At 40.4% G+C, this 22,103-nt stretch overlaps 1 protein-coding gene across 1 annotated transcript in view; it reads left to right on the forward strand.

Moving 5' to 3' along the window:
• The first annotated feature begins 3,365 nt into the window (after window positions 1–3,365).
• The window catches only part of UGGT2 (UDP-glucose glycoprotein glucosyltransferase 2), a 112,643-nt gene continuing 93,905 nt past the window's right edge, over window positions 3,366–22,103 (forward strand). Inside the window, exons 1-5 of the mRNA XM_072994694.2 lie at window positions 3,366–3,657; window positions 7,665–7,747; window positions 11,662–11,792; window positions 15,830–15,942; window positions 17,278–17,452. Coding sequence (XP_072850795.2) covers window positions 3,506–3,657; window positions 7,665–7,747; window positions 11,662–11,792; window positions 15,830–15,942; window positions 17,278–17,452 — 654 coding nt within the window. The 5' untranslated portion in view covers window positions 3,366–3,505. The remainder of the gene's footprint in view (window positions 3,658–7,664; window positions 7,748–11,661; window positions 11,793–15,829; window positions 15,943–17,277; window positions 17,453–22,103) is intronic.

Below are 22,103 nucleotides of genomic sequence, written 5' to 3' on the forward strand. Positions count from 1 at the left end.
CACTTCTCAATTGTGCCATTGGACCCCACCATATTTTGAATATATTTTGTCAGAATTACTTTCTTTCAGTCTGTTTAAAGGGATCACAGAAGAAAGCAGTAATGGCTTTTTCCATTATTTGGGAACATTTAACAGAGATATACTCAAAGTTCAGAAATTCATTTTAGGTTTCAGTTTTTAACATATCCAAGAAAGACTTCCATTGAACACAATAGTTTATTTCCAAGTAATTATTTATTTACTTATTTACTTATTTACTTATTTACTTATTTACTTATTTACTTATTTACTTATTTATTTATTTATTCATTCATTCATTTGTGGGAATGTATGCCATAGCTAAACATATAAAGGTATTTCTTGTCATGTTAATATCCATGTTGTATGAACCATGTTGATCTCCTCATGTGATGTAATATGGTGTGTTACTGAGCAGAGCGTCCTATTGGCTCATGTAAACCTGACAGTTGATGTTATGTAACCGGTAAGAGAATAAAAGGAGGTGCCAGGCATCATTGGAGAAGCTGATATCACAGAGAGCTGAGCTGCTATCACAGAGAGCTGAGCTGTTTTCACAGAGAGCTGTTATCACTGACCATTTGAACTGCAACTTCAGCCAATGATCCTGAGCACGCTTTGAAAAGATTAATTCGACTGCAGTCTCCTTATTTCAGAGGTCTCTCCCTCCGGAACCTTTCAGGGACCTCTCCCATCACCACAGGTTGTTGGAGCCGGATTCCAACAAGTGGTGCCCCGTGTGAGGCCTACTCCACTGTGTGAGGCCTAATTATCACTGAACCTTTTGAACAGCAACTTCAGCCAATGATCCTGAGCACGCTTTGAAAAGATTAATTCGACTGCAGTCTCCTTATTTCAGAGGTCTCTCCCTCCGGAACCTTTCAGGGACCTCTCCCATCACCACAGGTTGTTGGAGCCGGATTCCAACATTCATTCATTCATTTATTCATTTATTGTATTTATACCCCGCCTATCTAGTCTTTTCAACCACTCTAGGTGGCTTAGCATTACACAGTAACATTGTAAAATTTGTTGTTTTCACTTTACAGTATTTGTTAACTTGTTATGCTAAACTGTTTCTTTCCTGGAAGGAAGGAAGGAAGGAAGGAAGGAAGGAAGGAAGGAAGGAAGGAAGGAAGGAAGGAAGGAAGGAAGGAAGGAAGGAAGGAAGGCATCACATATACTTTGGTTATTTAACAGCTTGTTTCCTATATTGCCATTTGAACAATTTAAAAATTCAGCTCAAAAGGGTAGAATTATGACATCCAATGCTAAAATCTATCTGCCAGCAACATAAATAGAAACAGCAAAGATGCTTAGAGGCTCAATTCCTGCAGTACAAAGGTGACAGCACGTAGAGGTGGAGAAAGCTAGCAAAAAAGCTATAAGATAGCATAGAAGGCGCTCACAAAGGTGATGTGCAGATAGAGTGGTGGTGGCAAAAAGCAAAGAGAAGGAAATTAGGAAACTGCAAAACAAACCTGTGGGGAATTCCTTTGAGTAGAGAAACAAAATGACAGCAGTGTGCAAGTGTGACTATGCAAACGTTGCACCCAGAGACTGTTGTGGCACAGAGCTGGCGAGAGAGCATGTGCTAAGGGGTTGCAGTGGAAATGCTATGAGCTACATGGAGTAGGGTTGGGAGAGGAAAAAGATGAGCATGAGATATAGTGCCAAGAGAGAAAAGTTAACCAAACAGGTAAAAGAAAACATTAATATAATTTGTGTAACAAAACAAAAATAAAACCATTGTTACACCTTATTTCTTCAGTGTGAGCTTTTTTGGATTATGATCCACTTTCTCAAATACATGAAAACTCACACTGAAACAGATCTGTTACTCTTAAAGATACCTTTATATTATATTATATTAATACATATAGCAACTGAATAGCATGTCTCTCAAAATGCTGTAAAGGATGTAATTTTAATCTGGGTGGTTATCTTGATATGCAGCTCTCTTGTCTGTGTAAAAATATTAAATCAGCCACTGAAACAGTCTGAGTTTGTGGTTTTATTATTTTTTTAAACAGAGTTTTATTCGGTGGTCCTTTTAATAATACAATATGTTTAAATGCATTTTAATATAGTAATGTATTGTATTTTTGTATCTTTTAAACATTTTGTAAATTGCCTCAAGATCCTTTATTGTGAGAAAGGTAGAATATAAATAAAAGGGAAGAATGAATGAGTTGTGCATCACTACGCTACCTACCTCCAGTAGCTCAGATTAGAATATAATTTAGTGTATAAAAATAACTGAAGAGGATACTTCTGAATCTTATTATTAGAAATCAATGAGCAGGGAAGGGAATGAGCAGAACCATCTTGCTAAATTGATGTCAATGTACAGCCAATGGTGTACTGCTGTACAGGGCTCTCAGAGTCCAAGTGTCAGGACTTTCTGAAGAGCAGGGACAGTGACATCATCTCCCATCTGCCCCTGGCTGGCCTGTTCTGTCTGAATTTAGCTGCAGTGCTCACAGCAGAAAAGAAATAGAGAACAGTATATTTTTGTAAGCTATTCTTGTTGTAATGCAAAGTATTACACACCCATTTGGTCTCAAGGCCATTTACTTTACAAAAAAACCTGCTATTTTTTTCATGTGGAGTAAGCCAGCTTTTGGTCTTGAGGATGAGGAGGGATTGTCCTGCTGAGCCCCTGCATTTCCAAATGTATTAATCTTTTTTTTTAACTATCCAGCTTTCACACCCATAGCTAGTGATCAGAAATACAAGAGTGTGGATGGAAAACTATGGTCTTGGTCTCCACTGACACATATTTATGATTAACTGATTATTATTTTTCTCGGATTCCTTCATTGCCGCCCTTCCTAGTCCCAGTTTTCTTCTGATTTCTTGGCTGCAGTCCCCATTTGGATTGATGATTAACATCTCACGGTTTCAACTTCTTTCTCGCCAACACTAAAGCCGTGTCATTCTTCTGTAGTCCCACATGTGTACCTTCTGTACACTTTTACCTGGCAGTGAGTTCCACTGGGCTCTAGGGAGCATGACAACTCAGGACTGCTCTCTGGGACTACTGTACAGTCCTTTACCGCTTACCTGGAAGCGAGTTTCATTTCACTGAATGGCAATTTGCTTTTAATGGAAAAGGGGGGTTCGGCTGTAGGCATACAATCGCGGGCGCATATCTAGCTAGAAGGAAATCTGCCGCCGGCTACCTAGCGGTGTGTCCCCCCAAAGAAAACCCCGCCCCATGGCTTCGGACAAGCCTCCGCCTCTCTGGGCATTCCTTCGGAGCCGAGCCCGCTCCACTTTGGCGTTCGTCGCCGATTGGAGCTGTTCTTGACCAATGGGAAGGGCGCTCTCACCGGCTCCAAGGGGGAAAGGGGGGCGGGAGCCGGCCGTGAGGGAGCGAAGCTTATTGGATGGTTGGATTCCTAGGCGGGGCGAGAGTTCTAGCTTTGACTGTAAGCTGTGCGTGGCAATCGCTGGGAGCGCGTCCTGCTGGAGGGGGGGCGTCATGGCGGTGGCGAGGCTGGTCCTGGTAGCCGGCGCGCTGCTGCTGCTGCTGCTCAGCGGGTGCCCGCGCAGTGCCCGAGGCTCCCCGCGGAAGGCGGTGGCTACTCGGCTAGCGGCGAAGTGGCCGGCGACCCCTTTGCTGCTGGAGGCCAGGTGCGTGTTGATGGATAGAGGTCCCTGGCCGTCGGAGAGGAGAGGCGGCGCCCATTCATTCATGCCCCTGGAGGGCGAGGGGTCGGTGCAGGGGCACCCGGAGAAACCCAGCTAGCTGGCTCTGCCCGAACCCTCCCTCGGTGGGCATCGGAAGGAGCCGGCCGTCGGGCTTGACAGCCGTGGCTCCCTTTCTTTCCATAAGTTCATTTGTTCCTAGGACAAAATAGGGACAGCAAGCGCGGATACTACGATAGCAGGCACACAGTACCCCTTCCATTGCTCCCCGAGCAACCCCAAAGCAAGGTGCAGTAGGAGAGCATCTATAGGAAAGAGGGCTTACCTTTCTTTAAAGTTGGGTTAGAAAACCTTTTGACTATCCCGCTCTTTTGGCCTACATGTCCTATCATGCAAGCACAGGCAGTGGTGAAAAGAGGCAAAGAGAGCTGCCGGGTCTGAAGTGATTTAGTGCAGAAGTTTATCCATTGAGAGTGGTGGATGGGTGACTTTTTTGTTTTGTTTTGTTCAGAAGTCCTAAGGTAAAGATGGGAGTGGACTGACCATCGCAGGCCTTAAAGCGTTGTGACCTAGCCTGTGGTGGTTGAAAGGATGGGCCCAGGTCCAAATCCACGTACCATTCCTGTGCCCGCACTGGATAACTTTTGAGCTAGTTCGCATTCTCTCTCAGGTGAACCTACCTTTCAGGTAGTCTTGTACCACATTTTAAAACGTTGACACTATCAAATTAAAAAATAAAAAGTATAGCCCAAACACTGGGGTGTGAAAAGCATTGGCTGTGGTCATTTCTTTTCACATAAGTCACACAAAACTATTTGGTACTTCAAGGTGCTTCATCCTTCTAGGACTGCAAGGATGGTCTCCATGCTGTATTTGAAAAATAAATATAAAAATGATTTCCCTGTCTCTTCTATTGGAAGCAACTGGATCCTAAGATCAAACGGGAGGCAAATGTATTTTTTTCTGAATAAGATTTTAAAAGAAGCATTTTTCTGTGTTCAGACAGAAATGGTACTCACTATCATGCATTATCTATGGAGTTTGGCTTGGTATCCTTCCGCCCTTCCTGCCACCCTCAAAATAGATGTGTTTGAATTCAAGCTATTCTTAGTAATAAATAAGTTAGTCACCAGTCTTCTGGGCTTCTGCTGCTGACTACTTAAAAGTCCGTTATTACTGTAGTTGTAGACTTTGCCGAGGCTTCCATGCTGATTGTACAAGCTATTGTGTTTTGAACTAATTAATAACAAAACAAAATAAAACATTTGGTTTTGTATTATTAAAGTGCTGAGAGGAAATGAGAGAAACTGTGTATCATCATGGTGGCTTCAGATGTGGTGGAATAGAAATCCTGTTCAATCCAAACCAGCCGTCCAAATACATGGTATCTGGCAGTGGTGGGAGCTGTAGATGAATAGATCTGGAGGGCATCAGGTTGAGGAAAGCTGCTGAATAGAAATGTGTGGCTGTATTCCAGCAAAGTTTGTCATGTTTTAGTGCCATTGAGATTAGTGGAACAAATAAAATATAAGCCCTGTTGATTTCAGGGGACCACAGCATAACTAACTTCATATCTAAACCACTGCCTGGAATAAGGCACTGCTTCTATCTAATTTAAACATGGGGTGTGTGGCAGAAGACATAAAAAATGATTGGTTTGTGAAAAAATTGTACTCCACAATTTATTCATTTGAATTCAATATATTTAACTGATATGTCATTATCATTAATAGGTGCAACATCAATTAAAATGCCAAATATATCTGACCGAGACTTCATTAATAGTCTGTATTTAATATACACACTGTACTCTCAAATTGTATGCATGCTGTGTATGTTGAGGAATAGGGTAGCATAACTTGCATGTCTTCATGTACTCAGTTTTCAGCTACTCAGTTTACAGTACAAGCCTGATGGCTGAGCTCATGGATGACTGCCTTTACTGTAATTCTGAGTTAATTTTATGATGCTGAATAATTTTTATGTTTTTGTTTAATGGAGGACTCACTGCGTGTTCTTAGCTGTCTTGCATACAGAACAATCTCATGAATGTATACACAGAAATAAGTCCCACTGATTTCAGTAAGGTTTACATCCAATAAGTATGTTTAGATTTACAGCCATAGCCTTCATTTTCTGTTGCTGACAGGCTCATTGGCAGAAATATTATTTAGATCAGAGGTGTCAAACTCAATTTCATCGCATTATGGTTGCCCTCAAAGGGCCGGTAGTATCTGTAAGACTATATAAATGTATCTACTCTTTATCATATTAAATATAATCCTCCTCATTCCATTATTACTGGTTTTACTAATAATGTAAAGAATAACTAGCTCTGAAAGTAAAGTCTATGATCAAAGTCTAGAAATAATGGCAAACGGATATTCAGTTGTATAAACTGTTGTATAATTTATTGAAAAGTGGGTTTTAGTAACAAAAATATATTTTTAAAATCATCAAATATTACCAAGCACTGTTTATTATATTAACTTTGTTTAACTGTTTGGTCCAGATTGAGACAGGGAGAACTATGGCAACAATGGCTATGAACACGGAAGTCAATCTGCTGCTTCAAGTCGGGGTGTTAACCCCTTTTTTTATTCCATAGTGCAAGGTATAGGCACAAGCACTTTTAGGGTTGTCCCCTTTATCAGGCAAGGCTGACTAGAAAAGGAGAAGATGACATGCTTTATATCCAGAAACCCAAAAAGACTTGCAAAACCCAACCCTTCTTCAGTGCAGCTTTGGTAAAAGTGGAAAATGAGGAAAAGTGGTTGAAGGGCTGCAAGGGCAACCCCCCGCATCCCAAGTCAAGAAGAGCAAGGCAGGAAGCTTCTCTCCTTTCAGAGATCCGTGGGCTGCCCCCCATGTCTCCCACAGTGCTGCTGACCCGGCCAGCTTCGCCCACCCAGTGTTACCTCCTCTACAGCCCCACCCATGTTTGTTAGTTTTGTTAATTATTCATGGAAGTCTCCCACCTTTCCATCATGCTTGCCATGGCCCTTAGCCCCTGTTAACATCTGACTGCTCACTCACTTCTGCAGCCGATGTGGGAGAGGAGGTGGAGGGGGCCGCTGCTAGGTGATACCACCAACAGTCCTCGCCAGGAGCCATAAGAACGGGAGTGGGCAATAGCAAGGACTAAATTTCCTAAGGTATTGTATGCCGCCCAAGCGGCTGCGCTTTCTGACTCTTTGTTGCTTGGAATGCTGGGATTAGAAGTCCTGCTAGGCGGATTCCCAGATCCTTGCAGAACATTATGGGTGAATGAGTAAGCGCCTGCGCATTGTATACTGCACAGTAGCAGGCAACACTGTGAGGGCCACATGAAATAGCCCGGTGGGCCGGATTCAGCCCGTGAACCTTGAGTTTGACACATGTGATCTAGATGATGGATAGATTAGTGAAATACCTATTTGTAGAATTGAAGCTGTGTTGGCTCTGTAGGTATGTTTGACTCCAATAGTTACATGCTAAAATCTTGTTGCTTATTTAATAAATTGCACTAGAGTAGACTCATTCAATCAATGGGGATTTAGTAAGTCAATATTCCATTGATTCAAATGAAACTTATAACTGTAATGTTAAAGCAAATTGTAATTAGAGCAGGCCCATTTGAATCAATGGAACATACAGAGAGTTTGACTCACCACATTCCCATTACTTCAGTGTGATTTATTGTGCTAAGCAACAAGATTGTGGCCATTATGTTGTCTTCCCTTCATTGATTTATGTCTTGGGCCGTTTGCCTTCATCCTACAGAGTGGTCATGTATTATACTGTACTTCTGTTTATCGCTAAGGTCATTAACCATTATTATTTGGAGTGCATGGTAGTTTGTATCTTTAAAAGCACATAGGCCTATATTCATTTGTTATAGACCCATTGAATTCCTGGGACTTAAGTGTTGACTTGGCATAGATTATGGCACTTCCAGTTTTTCTCAAAAGTTTGTTATGAGCTATACTAATTATTGCACATTTTTTAAATAGCGAATTCATTGCAGAAGAGAGCAATGAGCAATTCTGGCAGTTTTTGGAAACAGTGAAAGAACTGGCAATATACAGAAAAGGAGGTAAGTAACTTGCTCAGCTAATGAGATTTTTATGTTTAAACTGGTAGCTCTTTGTAGGATTTGTACCATACAAAACTGGATCCCTGAGGACCACACTTTGATGTGTAACAATACTTCACTTCTAGGTTTTTTCTTCATAAGAAAATAAATTATCCCGACACTACCAAAGACCATGTTGAAGCCTCGAACAAAAAAATTCAAATGTCATCCTGACTTACCATGATCCATTGCTTGAGATGAACTGCGTTGCTATGTCCCTATGGACAGGGAGCGCTTGTTAGTAGTATTTTAAAGTACTTTATTAAATATACACTGATCATATATGCAGTATTAAATCAAGACAGCAAAGAGGGAATCAAATGTAAGATGGAATGACCCCATAAAGGAAGCCACAGGCATGAGTTTACCAGAGCTGAATGGGATGATTGAGGAGAGGACATTTTGGAGAACACTCATTCATACAGTCACATAAGTTGGAGGTGACATGACAGCGCATAACAACAATTGTCATATGACATCATGGACATATAGATGGACAAAGGAACAAAGGTTTCTTGGAGGCCTTTCTGTTTGTCTGTGTCTGCATCTTTGCCTTTCAAACTTCTGTTCCACTAGTTTTCAGAAATGTTCATCTTTACTTTTATCAAGCAGGAGGTATTATGGAGTAAGATATTATTCTTGAATTTACAAGCAAACCCAAGTCACTCTTCAGTTTCATCGCATCATCTCAATGTTCCCCCTTTTTTACATTATTGATCACATAATTTTGTCATATATGTGTTTGGAAGTTGAGTCATGGCAATGGGACTTCTTGTTAGGTTGAAATGTTTCGCTACTCATCCAAGTAGCTTCTTCAGTCTGAGGATTGCTGGTAGGAGATCCCTGATATATCCTTCATGTTGGTGTCACTTCCCTGTGGTCTGAATAGACTCCTTAGAAGGAAAAAGGACTGGGAGTGAGGGATCATCTCACTTCTGCAGTCCTTCTCCAACCATTGCCATGGGTTGTTAACAGTCATTAACACTGGTCTTTCTGGATGTCTGGTCCTAATCTTCCTAGGGATGGGTGAAAGGACAGTATGATAAATAGGAGACAGATTGTCCCCACATCCTTATTCCCTTGTACCCACACCCTATCCCTTAGCCTTAGTGAAAATGAATAAAATTATGTTGATCAGGATGATTATGGTGATCAGGGTGTTTTTTGTTATGAGTGTATTGTTGTGATGGGGGGGGAGATGATCTGTCACTGTGATTGATGAGTGTTGTTAGCTAATCACCCAATCTCCTGAAAAGGACAAAAAGCTGATCTCATAACTACAAATACTCAGCTATCCCACACACCACATCAGAACATAGAGAGAGTTCTAACTCCTGTCCTCCTGAAATGTTAGGGAAAAAACCCTCCAGACAGAACACGGCCAAACAGTCCAAAAAACCTACAACAACAATCAGATCCCGCCTGTGAAATCCTTCGAGAATACAATTGTATGATATGTTTTTATAGATACATGTACATATATTGGAAAAGATCCGTCTACATCCCAATCCCAAAGAATGGCGGTGCCAAAGAATACTCCAACTACCATACAGTTGCACTCATTTTACACACTAGCAAGGTTATGCACAAAAACCTACAGGGTAGGCTTCAGCAGTATGTGGACCGAGAACTCCCAGAAGTACAAGCTGGATTTCAAAGGGGCAGAGGAACTAGAGACCAAAGTGCTAACATGCACTGGATTATGGAGAAAACCAGAGAGTTCCAGAAAAACATCTACTTCTGCTTCATTAACTTTGCAAAAGCCTTTGACTGTGTGGACCACAGCAAACTATGGCAAGTCCTTAAAGAAATGGGAGTGCCTCACCACCTTATCTATCTCCTGAGAAACCTATACGTGGGACAGGAAGCAACAATTAGAACTGGATATGGAACAACTGATTGGTTCAAAATTGGGAAAGGAGTGCAACAAGGCTGTATATTGTCTCCCTGCTTATTAAACTTATATGCAGAATACATCATGCAAAAGGGAGAACAGGATGAATCCCAAGCCGGAATTAAGATTGCTGGAAGAAATATCAACAACTTCAGGTATGAAGATGATACCACTCTGATGGCAGAAAGTGAGGACTTAAAAAACCTCTTAATGAGGGTGAAAGAGGAGAGCGCAAAAATTGGTCTGAAGATCAACATCAAAAAACTAAGATCATGGCCACTGGCTCCATCACCTCCTGGCAAATAGATGGGGAAAATATGGGGGTAGTGACAGATTTTACTTTCTTGTGGTCCGCATAGTCCAAGCTATGGTTTTTCCAGTAGTGATGTATGGAAGTGGAGCTGGACCATAAAGAAGGCTGACCGCCGAAGAATGGATGCATTTGAATTGTGGTACTGGAGGAGACTCTTGAGAGTCCCCTGGACTGCAAAGAGTACAAACCTATCCATTTTGAAGGAAATCAACCCTGAGTGATCACTGGAAGGACAGATCCTGAAGCTGAGGCTCCAGTACTTTGGCCATCTCATGAGAAGAGAAGACTCCCTGGAAAAGCCCCTGATGTTGAGAAAGTGTGAGAAGGGGATGACAGAGGACAAGATGGTTGGACAGTGTCATCGAAGCTACCAACATGAATTTGACCAAACTCTGGGAGGCAGTGGAAGACAGGAGGGCCTGGTGTGCTCTGGTCCATGGGGTCACGAAGAGTCGGACATGACTTAATGACTAAACAACAACAACATATATTTATATTCTCTTTGTGTGCACATACAGCTCTGTGTATAGGCTGGTTTCCTACTTTTAACATGGGTGGAAAGGAAATTGTGGAAGCAAAAATGGCTAATTGTTTAAATGCAAGTGGCACAAATGGAATGTGACGGGCATCTTGTCATTTAGCCATGACTGTTTACATGATTCATCTTCCACATGTATGAAAAAATAACACACACATAATATATGATGGATTAAAATATTTTCCTTTATCAAAATGGCTATGCAGTCCTATTCCCCTGTGTAGAAAAGAATAGAAGCAGCAGCCGTTAAACACTTCTTTATTGTGTTGTTGTGAGGAAAAAAGCTCTCTGATTTAATCTTTCATCCTTAAGGACTTGACCAGGTGTTCAGTCAGGCTTGGAGCCCTAATTGCTGTTTGTTAAAAGAAAATTATATATGTGATCATTCAGTCAGTGAAAAAAGCCAACTTGTTTTCTGCCTTTTGTTTATGCATGTTGCTAGTCTTGGGTCTTGTTTTTTTTTCTCTTCTGTAGCACTGTCACACCTTCCTCCGTATTGCGTATTGCCCTTTCCGCATTTTAATTTTGCTGTTGATAGCATTTGAGAAGTTTGCCTTTGCCTCTCCCATATTTTATGTGGCAAAATAATTGGGGACAATGTAAAGTAATACATTATGTGACACTCATTCTGAAAGCTCTGTACCATTCATCCTGGTTTGAAGGATAAACAAGTCCATCCCTAGAAAGTAAGACTTCCTAAATAGTTTTGCTTCATGCTTTAATTTTGTGGATAGTTTTGGAGGCAGCCTCTGTAGCAAATTCTAAGCCCTACAACACTGAATCTAGTGCAGTTATGTCTGTCTGCCTTTCTTTTATGTATTTTTCCTCCCTTCCCACCATCAGAAGTTCAGCACTACACAGTATCGTTGATGTTTAAAAATTACCTTTTGAATGACCTGCTCATTAAATAATACTGTACTTAATAGCATTTTGTACAAACAGCTTGTAACCCTTGACTGAGCAGTTGTCTTGTATTGCATTGAAAATGCATTTTTACACCTAGCAGTACTATCAGCAAAATTATGTTTTGCTGTTCTCTAGGAAGGCTTATCATCGTTCTAATGTATGTCTTCGTTTATGTTTGGAGCCAGATGCTAATATTATGTTTGTCGGTCTTTTTTTAAATGCAGTCTCGGAACATTCTTACTACAACTTAATCTTGAAGAAAGCTGGACAGTTCCTGACAAATTTGCAGATTAATCTTCTGAAATTTTCTCTTTCCTTACGAGCACATTCTCCAACCATTCAAATGTTTCAGCAGGTATGTACAGCTGGTTGATCCGTACTAAGCATCTTTGTACAGCTACACCTCCTCAAGGCACTGGGGAGCTGCTTAACATTTATCACCCCCCAGCGGAGGCCTTTAAAAAGTGGCTCATTATGTTCACCCTGTGATTTGTTTTAACTGCGATTTGTTACGCACGCCAGAGTTAGTCACTGAGATAAATGAAATAATGGCTTGTTTGGCCAAATCCTGCTTTGTTTTTTTTGTCTACTTGTTAGTATCCCAAATGCATTGGTCCCCATCAAGGACTGTTTTGGTTATTTCTAGCTGTGTAGGTGTTCTGTTTCTGGTTTTCATTTGGTGGCGGCCCTTGCCCTATACATCACTGGGTCTCTTTTTCTGGAGTTTTGTGGTTATTAGAATCTTATTTTCTGATTATGTTTGGCTTTTCTCTGAGAGTGCATTTTGCCTATGTTTTGGGATTATTTTGTTTGTGGGGGGTATGTTTTGCTTTTGTTCACCTTTGGACATTTTCACTAGATTGTTTTTGTCTGTTGATTTTTTTAAAAAAATTGATGTGGGTATTTTGGGAGGATATTTTGCCTGCATCTTTGTTCATTCATTCAATCATTTTATTGATAGCCCATCTTTCTTCTCACAAAGGAAATCAAAATCCTTATGAAGGAATTCAAATATTTTAAAGATAAATGTAATTTTTGAAAAATGCAATACATTAGAAAATTAGGGAAAAAAACAGCGTATTAAAACAGCGTATTAAAACAGCCACTGAATTTAAAAAAAACAGTTTTAAACAATTTAAAAGCCCATTAAAACTATTTAAAAGCACATTTAATTTGGGGACAAAGAGCACCCCACATTAAAGCCTGTTTCTTGGTGGCTGGTCAGCTGCCAAATACCTGTCTGAACAAAAAGGTCTTTTGCTTCCTGAAAAAACAAGGACAGGGATGGAGCCATATGGGCTTCCCATGGGAAAGAGTTCCACAGCCTGAGAACAGCCATCAAAAAGCTACTCTCTCTCTGTCTTTCCTTTTGTGAAACTGGTATTTTGTTGTGCTTTATTTGGGCAGATGGGTAGCTTCACATTTGGAGGGATTGGCTCAGATCCATTTGTTATGCCAATAAGAATTGAATCAATTGCTGAAAAGATCTGGGCCAAGATTTCCACTTCTGCCTTGTACTTGAGGAGGAGCTGATAATGGAAAGTAGACTGTTGCTGGAGAAAATGAGGAGGGATGATGTGCTGGAGGCACTTTTGCCCAAGGAGCATTCCCCTCTTTTTGCTGCACATGCCTCTGAGCATTAAGAAAGGCACAGGGGGAAAAAAATCAGAAATAAGCTAGGATTCTGGATTCATTCATAGCAGCAAACCTCAATTAAAACACACCCCATTAGGCTAAATTGTAGTGTAGGTGGGTACCAGTCCAGTAGTGGCTTTCCTAAGAGTGATGTTCCAAAGTTCAACCTCCAGCACCTCCAAGTAGACCTGGCAAGGACTCCTTCCTGGAAGCCTCAAGAACCACTGCTGATTAGTATTGATAGTACTGGGTTAGCTGGTCAAAGAGTCTGACTCTGTATAAGGCAGCTTCCTGTATTCCTGTTTTCCTGTGGCAAACCATTCTTTCAAAAAAAAAAAATTGACATGTGGTTTGAAATGATTTCATTGTGTTATTATAGCCCTCCTTTCCAAAATCTTTCATACTGTCAGGATCCCATATGTGTATAACAAGCCACTGTGCAACTAGAGTGAGTGACCCAGGAAACTCTGTGCAGGACCTGCCTTGCTGGTCTCTACCTGTTGGGAAAGGGGAGAGGACATAGGGAGTCCTATGAACTTGAGAGTTGCTCTCTGTGTCTCCTGCGGTGGGATACTGGCATACACTGTCTGAAAACATGCCAAGGTTGGTTTTTGTTATGTGTGATGCTAGTTAACGGGCAGGGAAAATAGACATCTTATGAACTGAAGTTCAGGCTTTTGTGAAGAGTTCAGGTGTGTCTCTATATATGTGTAAGTAAAGACCAATTGGTATTCATGAGCCACTGCTCTTACTAAAAGGAACAGATATCAGTTAAATGAATATATTTAAACAGAACTTTTCAAAGCAAATAAAATGTCATCTGTTACATTTTTTAAAATTATGGGTCTGAATTGAATGGGTGGATAATTGGCTTAAAACATATATCTTGTCCTGTCTTCAGGTGTTATGTATTATTATTTTTTAAACTGTTTATAAAGCAATCAGTGGAAATTGCACAGCACATAGCTACAGCAAATGCATCCCCTGCTTTCCTAATGCATTTTTTCTTACATTGGGCCAGAGCCAAAGCACCACTGATAGCACTATTCCAGAAATCCTTGTGTGGGAGCTAGCAGGAAAAAAAGACTATGTGCTATAATATCTAGTAGTTCACAGGATTTTGCAAAAGTTAAATACACCTTTGGATTTGATTTTGCACTTTGTCTGCATCAATTGAATGCAAAGCATAAAAGAGGCCCTTTTCTAACTGTAAAACAATGGCTAGTGTCGTCTTCCGTGTTTACATTACAGATATTCGGTTTTGTACGCTGCATGCAACTGGCTTCTCATAAGATTTGCTGTGGCAACTTCTGCACGTGGAGTTCTGCATGTGTGTAAATATTGAATAGGATAATGGTCAGTATTCTCCACCAGCATGGGGACCTTTTGCTCCAGCTTTTTCCATTTGGATTAGACTGGGGATGTAAATTCTTACCTTGTCCTTATTTATAGGCAAGGACACACAACTCCTTTCTTTTTCTCCTCCACTTGCAAGAGAGCAAGATATATTCTGGTGTTGTTGGTGACTTGATTTTGCACAAGTTGCACAACGCTGCAACAGCTGTTGCTTTTTTCCATGGATATTTAAAAATCTGAAGCATCAGATGGGTTATTGGCATTTTTCTTTCTCAGTAAGCTGGTCCTGTTCTCTCTTTTTCTCTCTCTCTCTTGGTGTACATATGTGCATGTTATGCTTCTTAAATGGAAAGGAGACTGTTTTGGTGTTGTATGTCAGAGAGGCATTTGCTGTCAGTTGCAGAAGCATTGAAAAAAAGAACAACATTCCTTTTGTCACTGTCAGGCTGGAGTCAAGAGATCTCAAGGGGAAGAAAATTCCTCACTGTGGTGCCTCACTGCCTCAAGAGAAGCTCAACCAATAGTGATAATTCTTTAAACCCATGGTTTTAAACAGTCCTGTGAATATTGGGGAGACAATGTGGTTGAGAACGGGCCTGCAGAAGTTTGGAGTTCACTCACTTTCTTTGTCCTTCAGTCATGTAGAGAGGAATTTGAAAGCTTCTGCTTTTGCTCTAGAGCAAACCAGTTTCCCATTCTGTTGAGAATGTTGTTTGCTAGTTAAAATGAGAAGCCAAGATGCATGTCTGTCTGGCTTGATAGAAAGGTAAGAGATACAATTTCTCGTATGCTGCAAAGTTGTACTGATGTGAAATAGAAAATTTTAGGATACTGATACTGACACCCAAGCTAAGACAGGTCTTGGAAGGCATATCTCTTACTAGGTGAATAGATGTCCCAACCTCAGAGGCTTGATAGCAGTTTATGAAATCAGGTCCCACAAGGTTATGCCATATCAACAGTAGTTCTCTTGATGTTTTTGGAGTGTGGTTTCCATAATCCCTTCCCATTGGCAGTACTGGCTTGGGTTGATAAGAATTTAAGGTCAATGTCATCTGCAGGGGCATTGTTGACCAGACCCTTTATAACATTAATTCCTAACATTCTAGGTAGGCACACATGCCCTTGAAACAAATTTTACATAGTTTTTTTCCTGGCGAGGGGAAAAATCCAGAGTGGTATATCTCAAAGCAGCCACATCACTGGTGATGACCGAAATCTTGAGAAAGTGACACATAATTACTTCTGATCTTATTTTCTTATCACTTCCTTGGCGCATTTGCATTTACATACAGTGTGATAAGCAGCTGATGAGCTGTTTTAATCAAAAAATTGTAAGTTACTTTTAGGATGAAATGCAGTTAACACCAACTGGATTTAGTATAATTGTTGAAACATTAGATTGCAGCTGATGAGCCTCCACCGAAAGGTTGCCGTGCATTTGTAGTTATCCATGGGAAGAGCACCTGTAAAACTAATGAAATTAAGAAGCTTCTGAAGAAGGCTGCTTCGAGGTACGTCTAAGGAGCTGTTGTGAGTGATCTATTTTTAGAAGCATGGTGCCTTCAGAACAAAAGCTTTGTTGTTGAAGGCACACATCTTTGTTCTTACTGTGTACACGTGGGCATTAAGCCTAATTATACATAGTCAAATATGCCATGAGATTTTAATCATACTGTAAGATTCAGCAGTTGAGACAGCTCTGTCTGAAGTAAAGACCGTTCTGTCAGAGAGCTTTTGTCAGTTATTCCCTCTCAGGGAGTCAATGGGGAATCTTTCTTTGATATCAGCCCTTTTCCAGCGTCACTCACTCCTCAATCAGTCTTTCAAAGAAGCTGACAGTACACACTTTTGCTGCATAGTTCTATTTTAGTGATTCACAGCCTAAAATTAAAACAGCTGTTTTTTGTAGCATTTGTACTTGTTCAGCTGGAGGCAGTTCTTACTCATCACCCACGACTAGAAGAGTAGCTGTTTACAAACCTGCTTTCCTACCAGTTTTTCTTTTCAGTTTGGCTGAAGGGCTGTTACTCTGATGGATCATATTTTAAATTTATTCTTAAAAATACTGAGGTTTGCTCATGGAACTTCTCTGCCCACACCACGGCTATTTCTTTTTAGAATGATCTAAATGTGTGTTTGTACTAATTCTGCTCGAGCAATTCTGATCAAAACAAAACTCAGTTGCTAGGGGGCATTCAAACAAATCTAAAAATGATTAAGTAGTAGGTTTTCTCTGTAACTCAGTAACACTTTTCTCAGATATCTATCAGATTGTCACTAGAGATGGGGGCTTCATGTGCACCACTGCCCAAGTGTTCCTAATTCCTCTCCCCATCCCCCCAACCACTTACAGTGGACCCTCGACTTACGGAATTAATCCGTATTGGAACGGTGGCTGCAGGTCGAAAAGTCTGTAGGTTGTGGCTCCATTGACCTACAATGCATTGAAAACTGATTAGTCCGTAACCAGTTGTTTTTGTACCATTTGGGGTTTTTTCCCCCCGGTCTGTAGGTTGATTCTCCGGCTGCAAATCGAACATAAATTTGGCGGTCAGAGAAGTCTGTAACTCGAAAAGTCTGTAAGTGAAGCCGTCTGTAAGTCGAGGGTCCACTGTACCAGGTTCCACAGGCAGCCTGGGTCATTCTGCATCAGGAGTGCACCAGTAAAACTCTGGAGCCCTACCATGTCATCCCCACTTCCCCAGACAGCCAACCACTCCAGCAGGGAGGTAGGAGGAAGAGTCTCTAATTGTTACTGTTCCATGTTTTCTCAAATGTTTCCATAAAACACATTAATACAAGTCTCATTCTTGTTCAGCTGAAAAGTTATTTGTTTTTAATTCAAGGCCCAAGCCATATATGTTCAAAGGGGACCACAAATTCCCTACGCTCAATGACACTGCCCCGATAGTGATCCTTTATGCTGAAATGGGTACAAAAGACTTTGCAACATTTCACAAAGTTTTGTCTGAAAAAGCAGAAAAGGAGGAAATTGTTTACCTTCTTCGACATTTCATCCAGGTAGGTGTGCATGTGAAAGTGAGGTAAGTAACTCCCATTAAGATAAAGTTGCTTTGAATTGTTGTCACACTCCCAGTGTGCTTTGTTACATAATTACATCTTTAAAAAGTCTTTTGATGATACTTTATCACAAATGGTGAAGATGATACAGTTACCACACATGGGACCCCCTGGAGGAATATATGGAGGAGTTTATCAGACCATGCTTTTATTCGGTACATATCAAAGGGATACATGTACAATAAAGCATGGCATGCTTTACAGTGGGGTCTTGACTTGAGAACTTAATCCGTATTGGAAGGCGGTTCTCAAGTCAAAAAGTTCTCAGGTCAAATCTGCATTTCCCATAGGAATGCATTGAAAACCATTTGATCCGTATCTGCTGTTTTCCGTCCATAGAAACTAATGGGAAGCTGCTATTCCACCTTCGACCACTAGAGGGGGATATTTCCTTTCTTTTTTTCTTAGGTCAAGAAAGGTTCAGGGAAGGCAGGGAAAATACAGTCCAGGCAGTCCAGTACCAGGCGGTCCGAAGACTGTCTCCCAATCCACTCTCTAAACGCTGGGAGGAGTGAGGAAGCAGACAGGCACCCTTTTCACTGGCCAACAGTTAACTGAAAGTTCAAATTTTGCACTTTCCCTGCCTCCCACGTGGTTTTTTTTCAGTTCGTAACTCAAATCTAAGTATGTAAGTCAAGTCAATATTTTCCTATGAGAGTGGTTCTTAAGTCAAAATGTTCTTAACCCGAGCCGTTCTTAAGTCAAGACCCCACTGTATTTTGATCAAAATTAAATAGGGTTGTTCTTGAAAACAAAACTTGAAGCCAGAATTGGAAATGACTTTGGATTTCAGAAAAGTAAATATAATCCAATACTTTTGACATCGTTTAAGATATTAACATTGATTTAATTGCTTTATAAAAAGGCAAAAACATTCCTGGGCTTGCATCCTTCTAAATTCTTAGTGCTATTGAAGCATCCTTTTATCAGTTTTTTATTATTTTGTAAAAACTCAGGGATCCTTCCCCTCTGTTAAGGTGCTCCAAGAACAAAAGGCAGGCCTTCTACAGTTGCCCAATTGATATTATCTTCCTCCCATTTCCTTCATCATAATCACATTGTACTCATTAGGCATTAGCAGTGTTCCTTCTTTGCTCTAGTGTACATTTGTCACAGTGTCAAGGTTTGAAATGTTATGTGTATAGAGTGTTAAAATAATCAAGGGGTCTATAGAAAAATAGACCTCAAAATGAAAGTGCTTTTAAAATTGAGGCTTGAATAATAGTTTACTAAAGTTCCATTTAGCTGGAACTCCAGCCGAGCAAAGTCACTGAACAATAAAGTTCCTGGAATTATTGTAACAGTGAAAAGACTTACACCTTGATACTCAAATAATTTTTGCTAGGATCCTCAATCATTGTTTGGCTTCATTCAACATTAACTCTTTTATGAGAATGAACACAGGTTTCTGATCCCCCTCCCAGGGGTCTATAAAGTTCTGTAGGGTTCTTAGGGACATGTCCAGGCATCAGAATTCCAGACCTGTCAACAGAAGCATTGTATAGTGGATCTCAATTTCTTCAGGATGATATCAGTGCTTGCTTGTTCATGGCATGAATGAGAGGAAGGGGAACATACTCTGAGATGTAGGAATGGGTGAATCCCATATATTTATTTTTCTTCAGTCTTTATTTCAGTCCATTCAAAATAGCATGACAGAACAATACCTATTGTGTTAAAATAATAATAAATTGCTTGTACATAAACTCTTATATCCTCATATAAATATAAAAAATATTTATCTTTTCACATAGTCTCTTCCTTGGCTTATTATTGTATTTTTATACAGTATCTAGCTAATGCCGCTTAGAATAACCAGCAGTCCAGCCCATTATCCACTTAGTTTACATTATTTTGTGACTCCAAAATCAGATTTCAATGCTACGAAGATATCTTTTTTAAATCTCCCTTCTGTATAATCTGATCTGATTAGTCAGTTTCTCCATCAGCACCACTGCCCATGTTGTATTTATATATCTTTGGAAGGTGAGATCCTGAGCATCTTTCCAGCATCAGGCAATTACCGTAAGTTACAGACTGCCCCTATAAGAATTGTCACCAGTTCGTTATTTGATACATTTTCATTTCTGCCGGTAAATAAATAGAATAATAATTTTTCATTTGGAACTATTTTTTGATTTGTTATTTCTTATAGCCAGTTACCTTGTACTAGAATACTTTCAAGCAAACTAACCACATATGTTCTAATGTTCCTTTATGGCTGCACAATTCTGGCATCTCTCTGTTCATTTTATGTAGTTCCTTAGGACATAAGTGCCACCGATGAACTACTTTTAACATAATTTCTTTAGATTTCTTTTTTCTTTTTTTTTCAACGTGGCGGATAGTTGACACGATGTATCAGCGCAACCTCCTTGTGTTTTTTGTTATTTCTTTTACATGCTTTGTTTATTTGGTTCTATTTGGTTCCTGATTTTTGAGTGGCTTCATGTAATTCAGAGGCTTTGTTCCCGTCCTCCTGATGGAATCACTATTAGCAGAAAAGCTTCTTTAATCAGCCCGAGCCCTGCCATTGCTAATGGGGATCAAAGCGAGTCAGATGCTGGCAATGCAACGAACAACTGGAATGAACAGGGGTCAGATGTGTGAAGACTGTCCCTTGTTCTAGCCCTCCTGCCAGTGGCCAGAATCGAGGTAACTTGCTCAGCCAACCATCCACTCTATTCTTGATGTTGTTAAATGCTAGATCTGCCTTAAATAAAGCCCAACTAATCCAAGACTTGATCTTGGATGAAACAGCAGATCTGGCTTGTATTACAGAGACCTGGGTGGGCACAGAGGGTGGCATAGCCCTCTCACTAATTTGCCCACCTGGATATTCCATCCAACATCAAGGCAGACTGGAGAGTTGGGGAGGGGGAGTTGTCATTATTAATAAAAACACCTTAGAGGTTGTCAGGCTCTCTACCTTGACTCTTCCGGGCCTTGAGGCCCTCCACGTGTTGGTGGGGACAAGGGATAGATTTGGCATGGTGCTGATTTACGGTGCTCCCCACGAATCCAGCACTCTCCTTTCCAGAGATGACACACTTTATATTTGTGGCAGCCTTGAAGTCCCACAGACTTATTGTCCTGGGTGACTTCAGTGTCCATGCCAAGCTTGTGCCCACAGGTCCAGCTCTTGAGTTCTTGGAAACCATGGCTTCCTTGGAAATGTCCCAGTTTGTTAATGGCCTCTCCCATGTGGCGGGTCACACATTAGACATAGTGTGTTCAACTGTTCAGGGAGAAAGTGATCCGAAGGTGACCGACTTGGTATTGGTCCCCTTGTCATGGTTGGTCCAAGACCAGATAAAATGCAACCTCCCCCTTCGTGGGGAGCAAGGACCTATTAAGATGGTCCACCCCCGCAGGCTATTTAATCTGGTGCTCTCGATGGAACCTTTGATAGAGTCTGTCATCTGTTCCACCTATTTCCATCTAAGGCGGATTGCCCAGTTGTGTCCCTACCTTGATACCGGGCCCCTCATTATGCTGGTTCATGCACTGGTATTCTTGAGATTAGACTACTGCAATGCTCTTTACGTGGGACTACCCTTGGGGCTGTTATGGAGACTCCACGGGTCCAGAACTTGGTACCCAGATGGTTGAATAGAGTTAGAAGACACCAACATGTTTCCCCTACTCCGGCCACCTTGCACGGGCTACCTATTTGCTTCCATGCCAGATTCAAGGTGGTGGTGTTAGCCCACAAATCAAATCAAATCAAATCAATCAATCAAATCAATCAATCAATCAATCAATCAATCAATCAATCAATCAATCAATCAATAGATTTTGCTGATACCGATTTAATTCCATATTTTTCCCCACATATTTTCTGGTATGTTGATGTTTATATTTGTTTCACAAACTAACTTTGGTTGTATGCTGCTACCATATTCTTTGTCCAGCATGCTTTTATAAATTAATGAAATTAGTCCTTTTATTATTCTAATCTATATAGTAATTTTCAAGCTCTGTTAATGGTCTGTTAGGTCCTGATGTCTTATAGAATTGAACTGAGACATTGCTTATCTGAACTAATTGAAATCAATTAGTTGCTATTTCTGTAGTTTTTTCTTGTGTCTGGCTAATTATAATTGGTTTTCCTTGTACAAACAGATATTTTATTCTATAAATTCCTATTTTCTCCCAAAGTTTAAACTGAAGGTTTTTATTCTTAGATTTGAAATGTAGGTGTTCTAAACAAGGGCATAAGGATAATTGGAGGGGCAAAAATGTTCATATTCTCCATATTCTTATTGCTTCTGTGATAGAGGATAAACAAAAGGGTAATAAACCCAGTAATTATCAACCAATTTCATGCTTTCCAACAATGTTCAAGTTCCTCACAGGAGTACCTGCAAAATCAATATATAATTATTTAACTGAAAACTCTTTATACCCAAATGAACAGAAAGGGAACTTTAAAAAGTCAAGAGGCATGTTGTCATCCAATCTTCAGTTGTAGAATTTTGAAGTAAGCAATTAAATTGCATTGCTGTACCAGCAAAAGTTCTACTGAATGATGCAAATGTTGTTATCAGAACAATCCTGACCAACACTCTAAAGGAAACAAACCAGTTCA

This window comes from Pogona vitticeps, chromosome 3, assembly GCF_051106095.1.
Source record: "Pogona vitticeps strain Pit_001003342236 chromosome 3, PviZW2.1, whole genome shotgun sequence".
NCBI lineage: Eukaryota > Metazoa > Chordata > Lepidosauria > Squamata > Agamidae > Pogona > Pogona vitticeps.